Source organism: Paroedura picta, chromosome 2 (assembly GCF_049243985.1).
Source record: "Paroedura picta isolate Pp20150507F chromosome 2, Ppicta_v3.0, whole genome shotgun sequence".
NCBI classification, from domain to species: Eukaryota; Metazoa; Chordata; class Lepidosauria; order Squamata; family Gekkonidae; genus Paroedura; species Paroedura picta.
This window is the reverse complement of record NC_135370.1, coordinates 95739642-95755385: the sequence shown is the minus strand read 5'-3', so window position 1 is coordinate 95755385 and position 15744 is coordinate 95739642. Positions and strand designations below refer to the sequence as shown.

Here is a 15744-nt window from a genome sequence, read left to right as displayed (position 1 = left end):
AGGAAGCCCCAATCAAATGCTGCCAGCTTAACACCCACAGTGAAAACGTGCCTATACCGACTGTGTATGTGTGTAAGGATGAGCCCTCCAAGGATCGATACTGACAAGTGCGAGGCTCAGTTGCCTTCTCTTGGGTGTGAACCTCAAAGCTGGACTCAGATAAGTAATGGACTGGTGCCTGCATAGTGGTTTGGAGAGGGGCACGATAGCATCTGCTCCAAAGGAGAAGTGCTGCTTCAGCTTCATTCCCAGTCTCAATGCGTAGCCTCAGTGACTTCACCTGTCGTGTGCCTACGGTGAAACACCTGAGCTGCAGATACTGTGTCAAGTGTTTCTTTATTGAAATGATGTAGTGGAATGTCCAGTTCACAGAGCTAGCCAATGTCAATTAGCCAACTTGGTGCATTTAGATGCCTGCCTTAGAATATGATTCTTCATTAAGGAACTAGTTTGACAAAGAAAGAGTCTTCTTTAGAACACAGAGCAAGCATAACATTATAATGCAACTCAAGGTTTTCTCTTTTTTTCTCATGGTTGTCAGCCAAGCGGAAAAGGCCCACGCCTACCTGAAGTGTATTGTGTCATCAGCCGCCTGGGTTGCTTTGACTTATTTTCGAAGGTAAGGATTTGGCTTTATTTAAATGTCCATCTCTATATTAGTTACTCCCAGAAAACATTTACACTTAATGAATCACAAGGATAAATTCTTCATTTGGTTGGTAATAATAGTACTTTTGAATTACTATATTGGGCAATTCATTTCTGTTATTGGTTTTATTAAAGAATGCTTTATTACTTCTGTGTCTGAAGCAAACCTTGAGCTGAAAAACATCTGTGATGTGTGGGTATTGGCTGTCTTTCTGCTTTTCCCTCATTGTGTTTTAAAACTATTTTGGCTGAGGTGGAACTCTTGGCATACGTGTCTAGGGTGGTGCGCCAGTGCAGCCCACTGTTTATTAAGAGCATGTAGGGGATGCCTGCAAATGCTTTTTTTCCTCAGGGGTTGATTACACTCAGGGCATTTCCAATCCCCAATGGATCACACTGCCCGTATATTCTGCCTGCCAGAGTCTCCTGGGGAATGACTTGTCAGCCCAAGCAGCAAGAAAATTAGTCCAAAACAAATAGTGTATTGCAATACTTATCAGAATTGCAGGCAGAAATGGATAGGTGTAGCTCAAGGGCAGAGCTACATGTTGCATGTTCAAGTTCTTAGTTCAGTCCTGCATCAGGGATGGGGAAGGTCTTTCTCCATCTGAGACCTTGAAGAACTGGAGCTAGCTAGAGTAGATGATACTGGGCAAGAGAGGCCATATGAAATTATTTTGCTTCATTGTTATCGTTTAAGCAGACTCTTAATGCCTTAGTTTAGAATTATGCCTAAAAACATAACTTTGCCTTAGCTTTCTGTGACTCCACATTATCTGTCTTGCTACTTTTGCATTGACCGATGATTTTGTGTTTATGCATATTTGTCATTAGGAAAAAGTGGGGTATAAAAGTTTTAAATAAATTAATAGCAAATGTATGCATACAGCATTAAATATTCATCAGTTTTGCTAAAAGATTAAAGTTCTTAATGAGGAACTTAATGGGGACAAGAAACAGCTTACTTGGGCTAACTGAAGCTTAGGCATTTTGGCAGACTGGTAAACTGGTCCTTTGTTTGACACAATTCTCCTTATATTATACACAAGGATTCTCAAATATATGGAAGCAGCCACAGTATGGTTTGCTTACTCGAAGGGAGTTTGAACTATCTGTGCTGTTGCTGCTTGTATATGACAGCCCACATGTTCCATGTCATATTTGGCTAACATTTCACAGTGAATAGATTGACTGCATGGAATTTCTGAGGGACAATTATTTTAGTCATTTTCTTTGAGATCTCATTGTGTCACTATGGAGGCAAATAGGTGATACGTTACACATGAATTAGGAATGTCAAATTTAAAAGTCCTAAATTAAAACTGCATGTCCGCTTTGAGAGTCTTGGGCACTTTTCTATCCATTACATAGGGACATTGTGTGGATAAACAAGATGAATTTTCTAAAAGCACTTTTGCACACTAAAACTATCATATATAGGATCTCACTGATTGATTAACAAGCAGGATTACATCCTTTTAAGCCTACCAAAATCTATGAAATTAGAATCAAGTAACTCTGCTTAGAGCATAAGAACATAAGAGAAGCCATGTTGAATCAGGCAAATGGCCCATCTAGTCCAATAATCTATGTCACATTGTGGCCACAATCAGGTGAGGAATGGAAAGGTGTTGGTAAGTCACTTTGGGACTCCTTTGGGTAGTGAAAAGCAGGGCATTAAAAATCCTAACTCTCTTAAACTGCACAACACCAGAAGCTGTCCCCAGGATTTTCATGCAGAGGGGAGGTCTCTCACAGCTGCATGTAGACCTGAGAGGATCTCTCATTTCCCACCACCCCAGCTGACTGAAGTAGTTGAATATCCCTGGATAAAAGCTGAAAAATTCAGCTTTTATTTAGGCTCAGCTGTACTAGTACCCAATCAGATTATTTAATCTGTATTTGGCTTTAAGAATACATGAAAAATACTAGTAGGGTTTTTTTCACTGCTCAGTTTAGCCAAATTTACTCCCCTAGGCAGAATTCCAGAAGCCCTCTTATTGTTGCCCACCAGACACCAAGAATACAGAGCATCATTGCATAGTGATCCACCTATGCCTTGGGCTAATAGCCACCGCTGGACCTCTGCTCCATATGTTTACCCTGTCCCTTTTTGAAGCTGTCTATGCTTGTAGTCACTACCACTTCCTGTGGCAGTGAATTCCATGTGCTATTTAGTTATTTATTATAAATTTATATACCGCCTTTCCCTGAGGCTCAGAGTAGTTTACATAAAACTTAGTGGGACAGGGAACAGTACAGATAACTTTTTTGGGGGAAGGAATGCTTTGTTTTATCTGTTCTAATCTTACTGCTTATTACTTTTATTTAGGGGCCCATGAGTTCTTATATTGTGAGAAATGGAGGAAAGTGCCTCTTTCTCTACTTTATCCCACACATATTTGGTAAACTTCTATTATGGCACCCCTCAAACATCACTTTTCCAAGCTAACCTCTTTAACCTTTTTACAAAGGGAAGTTGTTCCATCCCCTTAATCATTTGTCCTTTTCTGCACCTTTTCTAATGCTATAATATCTTTTTTGAGGTGTGGTGACTAGAACTGTACACAGAATTCCAAATGAAGCCATACCGTGGATTTATTCATGGGCATTATGATACTGGCTGATACGCTTTCAATTTCCTTCCTAATAATCCTTTTTGAGTTGACCTTTTCATTGAGTTATCTACCACAACTCCAAGATCACTCTCAGTTACTGCCAATTTCTACCCCATCAACATATATTCATAGTTAGGATTTTTGGTTCCAATATGCATTACTCTGCACTTGGTCCATGGTGAACTTCATTTACCCTGTTGAAGCCCACTCACTAAGCCTTGACAGATCTCTCTGGAGTACCAGATAGTCCTCCCTGTTTCTCACTGCCATAAACATCTTCATGTTATCCAAAAACTGCTTATTCCTGACTCCAAATCATTAATGAACAAGTTAAGAAGCACTGGACCTAGTTCTGAGCCCTGTGGTATTTACTACTTACCACCTTCCATTATGAAAACTGCCCATTTATACTCACTGCCTTTCCTGTTAATTAACCAGTTTTTAATCCACAAGAGGACTTGTCCTCTTATCCCATGACTGCTGACACAGTTTATTTAGAAACTTTTAGTGAGAAACTTTGTAAAAAGGTTTCTGGAAGTCTACATGAACAGAATCTACTGGGTCACTCTTGTCCACAAGTTTGTTCACCCCCTCAAAGAACTAGAATCATAGAATCATAGAATCATAGAGTTGGAAGGGACCATACAGGCCATCTAGTCCAACCCCCTGCTCAACGCAGGATTAGCCCTAAGCATCCTAAAGCATCCAAGAAAAGTGTGTATCCAACCTTTGCTTGAAGACTGCCAGTGAGGGGGCGCTCACCACCTCCTTAGGCAGCCTATTCCACTGCTGAACTACTCTGACTGTGAAAAACTTTTTCCTGATATCTAGCCTATATCGTTGTACTTGAAGTTTAAACCCATTACTGCGTGTCCTCTCCTCTGCAGCCAGCAGAAACAGCATCCTGCCCTCCTCCAAGTGACAACCTTTCAAATACTTAAAGAGGGCTATCATGTCCCCTCTCAACCTCCTTTTCTCCAGGCTGAACATTCCCAAGTCCCTCAACCTATCTTCATAGGGCTTGGTCCCTTGGCCCCAGATCATCTTCGTCGCTCTCCTCTGTACCCTTTCAATTTTATCTACGTCCTTCTTGAAGTGAGGCCTCCAGAACTGCACACAGTACTCCAAGTGTGGTCTGACCAGTGCCGTATACAATGGGACTATGACATCTTGTGATTTTGATGTGATGCCTCTGTTGATACAGCCCAAAATGGCATTTGCCTTTTTTACCGCTGCATCACACTGCCTGCTCATGTTTAGTTTACAATCCACAAGTACCCCAAGGTCTCATTCACACACAGTGTTACCTAGAAGCGTATCCCCCATCCAGTAGGCATGCTTTTCATTTTTCTGACCCAGATGCAGAACTTTACACTTATCTTTATTAAATTGCATCTTGTTCTCATTTGCCCATTTTTCCATTGTGTTCAGATCTCGTTGAACTCTGTCTCTATCTTCCAGAGTATTTGCCAGTCCTCCCAATTTGGTGTCATCTGCAAACTTGATGAGTAGTCCCTCCACCCCCTCATCTAGATCATTAATAAATATGTTAAAAAGTACCGGGCCAAGCACCGAGCCCTGAGGTACCCCGCTATTCACCTCTCTCCAGTCTGATGAAACACCATTGACAACAACTCTTTGAGTGCGGTTCTCTAACCAATTCCCTATCCACCTGACTATCTGAAAATCCAGATAGCAGTCCTTCAATTTATCCATCAGAACATCATAGGGAACCTTGTCAAAAGCTTTACTAAAATCCAAGTAAATGACATCAACCGAATTTCCCCGATCCAGCAAACCTGTTACTTGGTCAAAAAAGGAAACCAGGTTGGTCTGGCAGGACCTGTTGGAGACAAATCCATGCTGACTTCCTTGGATCACCAAATTGTCCTCCAGATGTTTGCAGATCGCTCCCTTTAATATCTGCTCCATTATCTTCCCCACAACAGAGGTCAGACTCACTGGTCTGTAGTTTCCCGGGTCATCCTTCCTCCCTTTTTTGAAGATTGGAATAACATTTGCTCTCTTCCAGTCCTCCGGGACATCTCCATTCCTTAAAGAGGTTCCGAAGATGATGGACAAGGGCTGTGCAAGTTCTCTGGAAAGTTCTTTGAGTACTCTCGGGTGCATTTCATCCGGACCAGGGGATTTGAACTCATCCAGTGCAGCTAAATGCCTCTCGACAACCTCTCTATCCATGTTAACCTGCCACCCAGACACTATCCTTTGGCTACGGCCATCTCTAGATGTGCCTAAACACTTTGACCTGTGGGAAAAAACAGATGTAAAATAGGCACTAAGCCTTTCTGCTTTCTCTGCATCTTTCGTTAGAGTTTGTCCATCCACACCCAACAGTGGGCCTATTGCCTCCTTTACTTTACGTTTGCTCCTCACATAACTGAAAAATCCTTTCTTGTTACAATGGGCTTCCCTGGCCAATCTTAGCTCACTCTCAGCTTTGGCCTTTCTGATGATTGATCTACAGTGCCTAGTAACCTGTAGGTACTCTTCTTTAGAGCTCTGTCCTTCCCTCCATTTCCTGAACATTTTCCTTTTCTTTCTTAGTTCTTCTTGAAGTTCTCTGTTCATCCAAATAGGCTTCTTAGAGCTCCTGCAGTGTTTTCGTCTTTCTGGGATAGTCATTGATTGAGCATGCAATAGCTCCTGTTTGATTAGCGCCCACCCTTCACATGCTCCCTTCCCTTCCAGCATTGTCGTCCATGGTATGACACTCATCATGTCTCTGAGTTTATTAAAGTTTGCCCTACGAAAATCCAACATCCGCGTCTGGCTACAAGCTTCCTTGGCTCCCCATCTCAAAAGGAATTCCATGAGGACATGGTCACTTCCCCCTAGGGTCCCCACCTCCTTCACCTCATCCACCAACTCTTGCCTGTTGGTCAGTATTAAGTCCAGTATGGCTGAACCTCTTGTGGGTTCATCTACCATTTGATAAATGAAATTGTCAGCCAGGCAGGTCAGAAAGTTGCATGACTGAGGACACTTCGCAGAGTTTGTTTCCCAGCACACATCTGGAAAAAAAAAAGGTTAACTCTTAAAAAAAAAGGCTAACTCTTAAAAGGTTAGTAAGAAAAGATATTCTCTTACCAAATCCATGCTGATTCTTCCTCAGTAGTTCCTCAGTAGTTTTTGTTCATCAATGTATCTATAAAATTCTATCTTTAATAATGGATTCCACCAATTTATGTGGTATCAACATTAAACTGACTGGTCTGTAATTTCTGGGACCTCTTCTGGAATCTTTTTAAAGATTGGCTACCTTCCAGTCTTCAGAAATGGAGGCAGATCTTAGTGATAGATCACAACATTTTTGTTAGGAGCCCCACAAGTTCATATTTGAGTTATTTCAGAACTATTGAAGGTATGTGATCTGGGATTGCTGGTTTGTCAGTTTTTAATTTGTTCATCTGTGGTAGGACCTCATCTCTTACCACCTCAATCCAATTCAGGCCTTTTGAGATCAGTGGTTCTGAAGTGGGCACACAATTCCCATTTTCCACACTAAAGACAAAGGCAAAAAATGCGTTCAGCTTCTCTGCCATTTATCATCCATTAAAAATCTTTTTACTTTTTGGTCATCCATAGGCCCCACTGCCTCACTGATCTGGTTTTCTGCTACTAATATATTTGAAAAAAAAGTTATTGTTTAAATATGGGGATTTTTTTTTTACAATATATCCTTCATAGTCCCTTTTTAGTTGTCTTATCTCTGGCTTGCATTTTATTTGCCAAAGCCTGTGCTCCCTTTTATTTACTTCACTTCTACTAGCCTTTATTATTATTATTATCATCATTATTAATTTAATTTAATGTTTTACTGCCCTCCCATAAAGGCTCAGGGCAGTATACATTGGTGGCAATACAATTGTGCAAATAACATTTGAGCATTAACATTAAAACATTACAAACCTTTTAAAAACTGCACATTCCATGTAAGGGTGGAGGGGGTGGAGGGACTACTCATCAAGTTTGCAGATGACACCAAATTGGGAGGCCTGGCAAATACTCCAGAAGATAGAGACAGAGTTCAACGAGATCTGAACACACTGGAAAAATGGGCAAATGAGAACAAGATGCAATTTAATAAAGATAAGTGTAAAGTTCTGCATCTGGGTCAGAAAAATGAAAAGCATGCCTACTGGATGGGGGATACGCTTCTAGGTAACACTGTGTGTGAATGAGACCTTGGGGTACTTGTGGATTGTAAGCTACACATGAGCAGGCAATGTGATGCAGCAGTAAAAAAGGCAAATGCCATTTTGGGCTGTATCAACAGGGGCATCACATCAAAATCACAAAATGTCATAGGCCCATTGTATACGGCACTGGTCAGACCACACTTGGAGTACTGCGTGCAGTTCTGGAGGCCTCACTTCAAGAAGGATGTAGATAGAATTGAAAGGGTACAGAGGAGAGCGACGAGGATGATCTGGGGCCAAGGGACCAAGCCCTATGAAGATAGGTTGAGGGACTTGGGAATGTTCAGCCTGGAGAAAAGGAGGTTGAGAGGGGGCATGATAGCCCTCTTTAATTTTTTGAAAGGTTGTCATTTGGAGGAGGGCAGGATGCTGTTTCTGTTGGCTGCAGAGGAGAGGACACACAGTAATGGGTTTAAACTTCAAGTACAATGATATAGGCTAGATATCAGAAACAAAAATTTCACAGTCAGAGTAGTTCAGCAGTGGAATAGGCTGCCTAAGGAGGTGGTGAGCTCCCCCTCACTGGCAGTCTTCAAGCAAAAGTTGGATACACACTTTTCTTGGATGCTTTAGGATGCTTTGGGCTGATCCTGCATTGAGCAGGGGGTTGGACTAGATGGCCTGTGTGGTCCTTTCCAACTCTATGATTCTATGATTCTCATTCAGCCATGTCATCAGTGCAGTCTCCATTGTCACTGGCATAGAAACATAATTGCTGTTTTCAGTAGAGGTTTCCTTAGGGTTGGGGGGCGAGCAATTCAATGCTGTTATATCACTGGCTCCAACCAAAAGCCTGGTGAAAGAGCTCCAACTTGCAGGGCCTATAAAACTACACCAGTTCCAATAGGGCCTGGATCTCCTCTGGGAGCTCATTCCATCAGGTAGGGGCCAGGACTTAAAATGTCCCAGTCCTGGTTGAGGCCAGAGATACTTCCCTGGGGCCAGGAACCACTAGCTGGTTGATATTGGCTGAGTGCAATGCTCTATGGGGACATTGGCAGGAAGGCGGTCCCTTAAATATGCTGGGCCCAGACTGTGAATGGCCTTAAAGGTAAGAACAAATACCTGAAACTTGGTCCAGAATTCAACTGGGACCCTGTGCAGCTGCTGAAGAATAGGTTGAATATGGGTCCTCCTTGGAGTTCCCAGGAGGACCTGGGCAGCTGCATTCTGGACTGCTTACAATCTCCAAGTCAAGGATAAGGGCAGGCCTGCATAATCGAGTTACAGCAGTCAAGCCTAGAGGTGACCGTCACATGGATCACTGTGGCTAGGTGCTCTGGGGCCAGGTAGGGCGCTAGTAGCTTGGCTTGGTGAAGATGGAAGAATGCCAGCCGTGCTACTTTTGTGACCTGCACCTCCATCATAAGGGAGGCATCAAGGATCACACCTAGATTCCTGACTTTGTGGGCAGCTGTAAACTGAACATCATCCAGGAAGGGTAAACATACTTCCTCACTTGGCCCTTTCCTGTCCAGCCACATAAACTCTTTCTTCAAAGGGTTGAGTTTCAGGTTACTCCGCTTGATCTACTGCTTCCAAGCAACTGGCAAATGACTCTGCGAACAAGTTTGGATGGCAAGAGGGCTCATGAAGATGTTGAATAAAGTTGGGGAGAGAATCACACCCTGTGGCACTCCACAAGTGAGCTGGCAATGATGTGACAAATTCTCCGCAGTTGCAACCCTCTGCCCGTGACCCTGGAGAAAGAGATCAGCCATTGTAAAACTGTCCCCCATATCCCAGCTTCAGCAAAGCGGTGAGCCAGAAGCTCATGATTGGCTATGTGAAATGCTGCTGTGAGACCTGGCATCACAAGCAGCACCAATCCATCTCAATCCAACTGATGGAGATCATCCGTCAGAGCAACCTGTACCGTATGGCTAGGCTGGAAGCCAAACTGAAATGGATCCAAGGCTGAAGTTTCTTCTATGTATGCTAATAACTGGTCCAAGGCAGCCCTTTGAACCACCTTCCCAAGAAACGCCAGGTGTGACATGGGGCCGGGATCCAATGAGCATATGGTAGGCCTCACTGTTGCTATCAACCTGTCTACTTCAGTCAGTGTGAGCTGCCTGAAACCATAAAATACTCCCTCCGAAGGTAGCCAGGAGGCCTCAGGTTCCCTTTCTGTCAATAGCTAGAGGCAGGTCACGGCAGAGTGTCAAGATTATATCTGCAAAAAAGTATGCAGATATTTTGGGCAACTCCTGATTTACATAAATGCAGGTTGAGGTGATCTTCCACACCTCCTTATCAATGGAGGTGCAGATCACTAGAGTATCAAGAGAGTACCAAGAGAGGCTACTAGTGCCCAACCTGGCCACAGTGAGCCATGTGAAAGTCACTTCCAGGCTAGACCTGCAACTCTCATTATACGGGCCTTCCCTTGACCCATAAATTACAGTTGATGCAAAATGCAGCTGCCAAGGTCATCCTCACAAGGTCATCTTGGAGGACTCAAATCCAGTCAGTACTGAGGCATCTGCATTTGGTTGCTGATTGCATTCCAGATCAATTTCAAGATTTTAGTGCTGACCTTCAAGACCATCCGCAGTCTGGGTCCTGTATATCTGAGAGACCACCTGTCTCCTTATGCCCCCTATAGGGCCCTTTACTCTGTGTGTATGAATCTGTTGGTGGTCCCTGGCCCAGAGGGTCTTTTTGATCCTGGCCCTGAACTAGTGAAATGACCTCCCAAAACAGCTGATAGCTGTGACAGAGCTGTCACAGTTCCACAGGTCTGCAAGATGGAGCTCATGCACCAGGAATTTGGTTGAGGCCGGGCTGTGGAAGATTTGGGTCCTTCCTCAGAATGCCTGTGAACATCAACAGCCAGTGGTGCCTGTCCCAAAGCCTGTGGGCAGTGTGTGTGGGGAGGCCACTTTGGTTCATTATGGACTGGTGAGTTGGGAGGGGGATTGAAGTAGGGACTGTTTTACTGTTTCTTCTACAATTTTACTGTAAACCACCATGAGCTGGCCTGGCCTGGGATTGGTGGTCAAGAAATCAAATAAATAATAATACTAAATAAGCTTCATAGCATTATGGTCACTGTTCCCAACTGGTGCTATCACGCAAGTTCACATCTCTTGTTTAGGTTTGTACTGTCAAAAACCCTACCAGGTAGTTTTGGCTATTGCTCCTAGGCAGATCAGCAGAAATCAGTCAGTTGTGTGATTTGGGGCTGAGGAGAAGAGCAGACAATGTACAGTTTCAAGTGAAGAAATACCGTGCCTGATTTGTGACCTTGGCAAAATGTGCAGTCATGCAAGCCAGGATCTGAGAGAGTTTTCTACACACTGACAAGGAGAACAGAGGCAAAATATAATTTGAGGTTTGCAGTAATGAAACTTGACATGGATTTTCTACAGAGGAACTTTTATAAATTTTTGACTAAGTAGGGTAAATGGTAATGACTGGGGAAGGCACTGGCAAACCACCCCGTATTGAGTCTGCCATAAAAACGCTAGAGGCCGTCACCCCAAGGGTCAGACATGACCCGGTGCTTGCACAGGGGATACCTTTACCTTTTTTAGCTAAGTAGCTATAAGAGCCTCTTGTGGCGCAGAGTGGTAAGGCAGCAGACATGCAGTCTGAAAGCTCTGCCCATGAGGCTGGGAGTTCAATCCCAGCAGCTGGCTCAAGGTTGACTCAGCCTTACATCCTTCCGAGGTCGGTAAAATGAGTACCCAGCTTGTTGCTGGGGGGTAAAACGGTAACGACTGGGGAAGGTACTGGCAAAGCACCCTGTATTGAGTCTGCCACGAAAACGCTGGAGGGCGTCACCCCAAGGGTCAGACATGACCCAGTGCTTGCACAGGGTTTACCTTTACCTTTAAGTAGCTATTACAGTAATTTCAAAGTTGATCTCAGATAATGTGTTAATTGAAACTAGAGCACACAGTGCCATTATTGGAAATCATAACATATTGCAAATAATATTGTTTTCTCCTTCTATTTTCCTCTTGAGTTTCTGAAAGACATTCTTTCTGTGTGGATCAGGTGTGTGTTGGGGTATGTGTGTTTAAGAGGGGAGACATTGAAAGAGATAATAAAACTCAAATATAAAAGCATTGTACTCTCGGCATTCTATTTCTAAAGCCGGGATATACATTAAAATAATTCCACAACTGTAACAAATCTAGGTTACAGAATGGGAGGCTTAGATTTGAATTTGGCTGGTGAACCACCTTGATGGAAAGGTGGTTCAGAAACATTAGACAAATGAAGAAGCCAGATTTTAGAGCCAAGTCACACAATTAAAATGTCATATTGAGAGGATGGCTTGAGGGAAAGTGGTGAAGCAGTTTTCTACAGACCTGATTCAGAATTCAGCCCACATTAACCACATTATTAAAAAGCTGCCAAACACTAGCTGAACAGTGATGTAGTAACTGTCTTGTACTGCAGGCTGAGTTCACATTACAACAGTAGATCATCACTTTTTGCTATTTGTGTGGATCCATTCTGTGCTCGTTGCTGACACAACTATTTGCTCGTGGTCATTTTTAAAGGAAAGAATGTTTTTGCATCTCTTGAGTGTTGGTTTCATATTTATGATAGGGCCAGTACTTAGAGTCCCAGAAAAGGAAGAAGTCTCTCTCCAGCTGTCAGTGAGAAATCCTAGTCCTTTCTTTGTTCAGATGAAAACTGAGGGCCAATTGTCCCAAAGGAAATCTGTTAGTAGGGCCTGTTCCTTATCAAGCGGTACCAGTGTCCCAATCCTGGAATTGTCAAAAATATTCCCCAAAATTTAAATTTAACAGTTTGTTTCAATTTATGACCCTTATCATGGCAAATTTGCTAACAAATCACATGGGCAACAGAGTATATGAATGTAGGGTGCTGTTACTATACTGCTTCTGTTTTCTCTTGCATTTGGTTGTGATGGTTCAGATACTAGATGAAGTTGAAAGGAGGAGGGGAATATCGGCTGCCCTGGTTTATCCATTTATGAGAAGTCTTATGGAGTCTCCCTTTCCTGCACCTGGAAAGACAATCAGAGTCAAGACTTTCCTGCCTGGAGCTGGAAATGAGGTAAAAAGAAGCCTTAAACGGTAAAGTAAAACCCTAACAAACACCCTCTTTGAAACAGTAAAAACAGTGAGGGAAAAAAAGGGGAGAGTTATGTCAATTCTGGGGGTCCAGGCATTTGTGAGAGTTTTAAGCATTCCATTTGTAATCTGTTGGGGCGGGAGGTATGTGAGAAATCTAATGTATATTTATCAACATATCATATACTTCAAGGGCACTTGTTTTCTGTAAAGATTATGACAAATTTTGACTTCATCTCAAGGTTAGCAAGCTATCAATTAATCACAAGGTGTTTTCCTGCATGATTAATTCTCTACTTTTTAAGCCAGGAAGCTATAAGTCATCACAGGCAAGAGTGATGGAGTTGGGAGTTATCACCAACACTTAGTAACAGTTGTTAAGGATCCATACGCTCTAATACAGTTTTGCCTATATTTGGTCATTAAAAAGCTACACAGGTTCTGCCTTATGCATATCCTCTAGATGAGTATATTTTCTTTTTTACCACAGAAACAAAGAAAGAGCTAATACCTGGATTAGTAATTTATATGAGTTGATTCTTCTCTGCATAACTCTTTGTATTCTGCTTCAAAATCCAGTACCTATATCAGCATTGTGTCATGTTTTTAAAGCCAAATGGACATTTACTTCTCTGTGCACACATTACTGTTCTAACGTTTGAATACATTGCAGAAAGTACTGTGTGAAGTAGCTCCGAAGAACATGATGCAAAAGGTGAAAGGAATTCTCCAGGCACCTGAACTGAGCAGCTGCTCTGAGAAATACTTAGATGCCATCTGCTGTCACATAATAATCCAGCTGCATTTAGACAGATGCCCATTCTCAGTTATAGCATAATTTATGTTTGCCAAATGCATTCAGGTGATAGAGCTTCGGCGGCCAATGGACTCTCGTCTGGAGCATGTGGACTTTGAGTGTCTTTTCAAGTGTTTGAGTATACGGCAGATCATCAGAATTTTTGCTTCCCTCCTGCTGGAACGGCGAGTGATCTTCATAGCAGATAAACTCAGGTAAATCTCACATAAGTCTTATGAATGAAATATCAGTATAAGACTATATTGTTTCCTGGTATGAAGCAGTTCAGGGAAATTGTGGCAATGAATAGAAGTACAGTTTTTCATTTTTGTGAGGCTCACCAACATTTGGGTTCAGAAAACTAGTGGGAAGCCTTTCACTGTGTTGGAAATATTTTGTCTGACCCAGAGACTGGAAAGTCAGATGACTTTTATGGTCCAAAATACCTGATTTACACCCCTAATACCTGATATCTGCTGAGTGCAAGTAAAGTATTTGGTCTGTGATTTGTTGTATTGCTTGGTATATAACAATGTACTTATTTAGAAGAGGGTGTCCTTGCAGGCCTGCGTAACCAGGGCATTGTTTTGGCTAAATCAGTGTTATCTACTCTGACTGGCTGTGGCTGTCCCAAGTCTCCAACAGCATGCACTAACTGCATGTTCTGTTTTTCCCGGTTTATGTGATCAACCATATATAGCAAGTTTTATGCTGGAAACATAATTCTCAGCACATATTGGCCAAATTTGGATTGATACCTTGATGGATGAGGAGAGGCTAGATAAGCCTTTTGTGCATGCTGTTTTCCCAGTTTGAAATGGCTTTAGGATGATCCTGTCTGCCTCACTAGAGAAATCTAGAGGTACCTGTAGAGCTCCATCAACCATTCTCCATGCCCCTCCTCTACTAGTTGGAGAAGCAGCATCTTCATCCCAGTTGGAGAATGGGAGGTTTGAAGGACAGCTTCAAGTCCTCTGGGATGGAGTGCTTCCTGCTCCACCCCAGGAAACACTGTGGCAGTGCCTTGACAATCATGCCCAAAAATGGCTCACACTTTTGACCAGGAAGGAGATCCATTTTTGCTCACTAAATGCATCTTGACACATATACAACCACATCCCACACTGCTTTCACCATTGCAATAGTTGCACTGTCTTCACTATATGAGAACTATGGGAAGAAAGCTGCATGAGGGGCATTTCTGCCACCATCTGCTTCCCACTGCAGACTCCCAAGGTGCATTGTATATTGTTCTTAAGGGCTTTGAAGCCCCCCCAAAGCTAATTTTTAGAGAACATCTTGCTGAAGCAGCAAGATATTTTCCCCTCATCCATTATTTCAGCAGCCTCTGTGTCTGCCAAGAGAGGGTGGGATAAAAGTTAAATAATAAGTAAACAATAAATCCTTTTCTGCAACAACTTGTGTGCTGAGTTTGGTGTGTGCTGGATGTAGATCAGGGGTCTTCAACCCCCGGTTCGCGGCCCGGTACCGGGCCGTTAAGGCCATGGTACCGGGCCACCAGCGGCTGCGCCTGCCTTCCCCCCCCCCCGCAGCGAGAGGGGGGGAAGAGGCAGGCGCGGCCGCTGGCATGCCAGCGATGCAAACTCGCACGCGTGGAGCTGCTGCGCATGCATTTTTGCGCCCCCTGCTGACGAAAACGCGCACGTGCGGCTGTTATGCGTGTGCGCGTTAGCGCCACCTAGTGGTGAAAACGCGCATGCGTTGCAACTGCACGTGCGCGTTTACGTGCAGCTGCTGTGGCTGGGCCGCCGGCTCTCTCCCAACCTCGGAGGCGGTCCCCGACTACAAGAAGGTTGGGGACCGCTGATGTAGATCATATGAGTTACCCATCTGCAGATTCCTTCCTTGCAAAATATTATCTGCACGTGAGCCTACAAGCCCACGCAGAAAATTAAGTGGAATTTTATATATATATACATGTCAGAGTAGAATTTCAATAGGTTTCATGCAAACTTGCCTTTCTTCCTCAAAACCACAGCCCTGAAGACCAGAAGAGATCTAAATAATCAAAAACGTGTTTGGTTAGCATCAGCAAAACCTTTGCACAGGGCTTGTTAAAACCTCCTTACGTCAGTCTGAGCTGCCTTAATTTTGTGTCTTTGTTAAGATGAGTTTCAGTGGGTAAAATATATGATTTATTTGTAATGATAAGAAAGGCAGCCCTTGTGGAAGTACATACTGTACTTGGAGTATGGGTGGAGTATGGGACACTCCCATGTACTTACCTGGTGCCAGTGCTAAGTGTTGACGAGGGTGCTAGGATATCTTCCTGCACTAAGGCAATCAGGGGCACTTATAGGCTGATGACATTGTTGGTTTATGTCTGTGCAAGTTAGTAATGACCTGTACAAAGGCATAGTGGCACAGTGCCTGCACTGTGCAAA

At 43.3% G+C, this 15744-nt stretch overlaps 1 protein-coding gene across 4 annotated transcripts in view; it reads left to right on the top strand.

Annotated features, from left to right (window-relative positions):
• The window catches only part of DENND2B (DENN domain containing 2B), a 187763-nt gene that overhangs the window by 150479 nt on the left and 21540 nt on the right, over positions 1 to 15744 (top strand). For all 4 annotated transcript variants that reach the window (XM_077321740.1, XM_077321742.1, XM_077321741.1 and 1 more), the window contains 3 exons: positions 542 to 619; positions 12386 to 12526; positions 13406 to 13554. In XM_077321740.1, coding sequence (XP_077177855.1) covers positions 542 to 619; positions 12386 to 12526; positions 13406 to 13554 — 368 coding nt within the window. The remainder of the gene's footprint in view (positions 1 to 541; positions 620 to 12385; positions 12527 to 13405; positions 13555 to 15744) is intronic.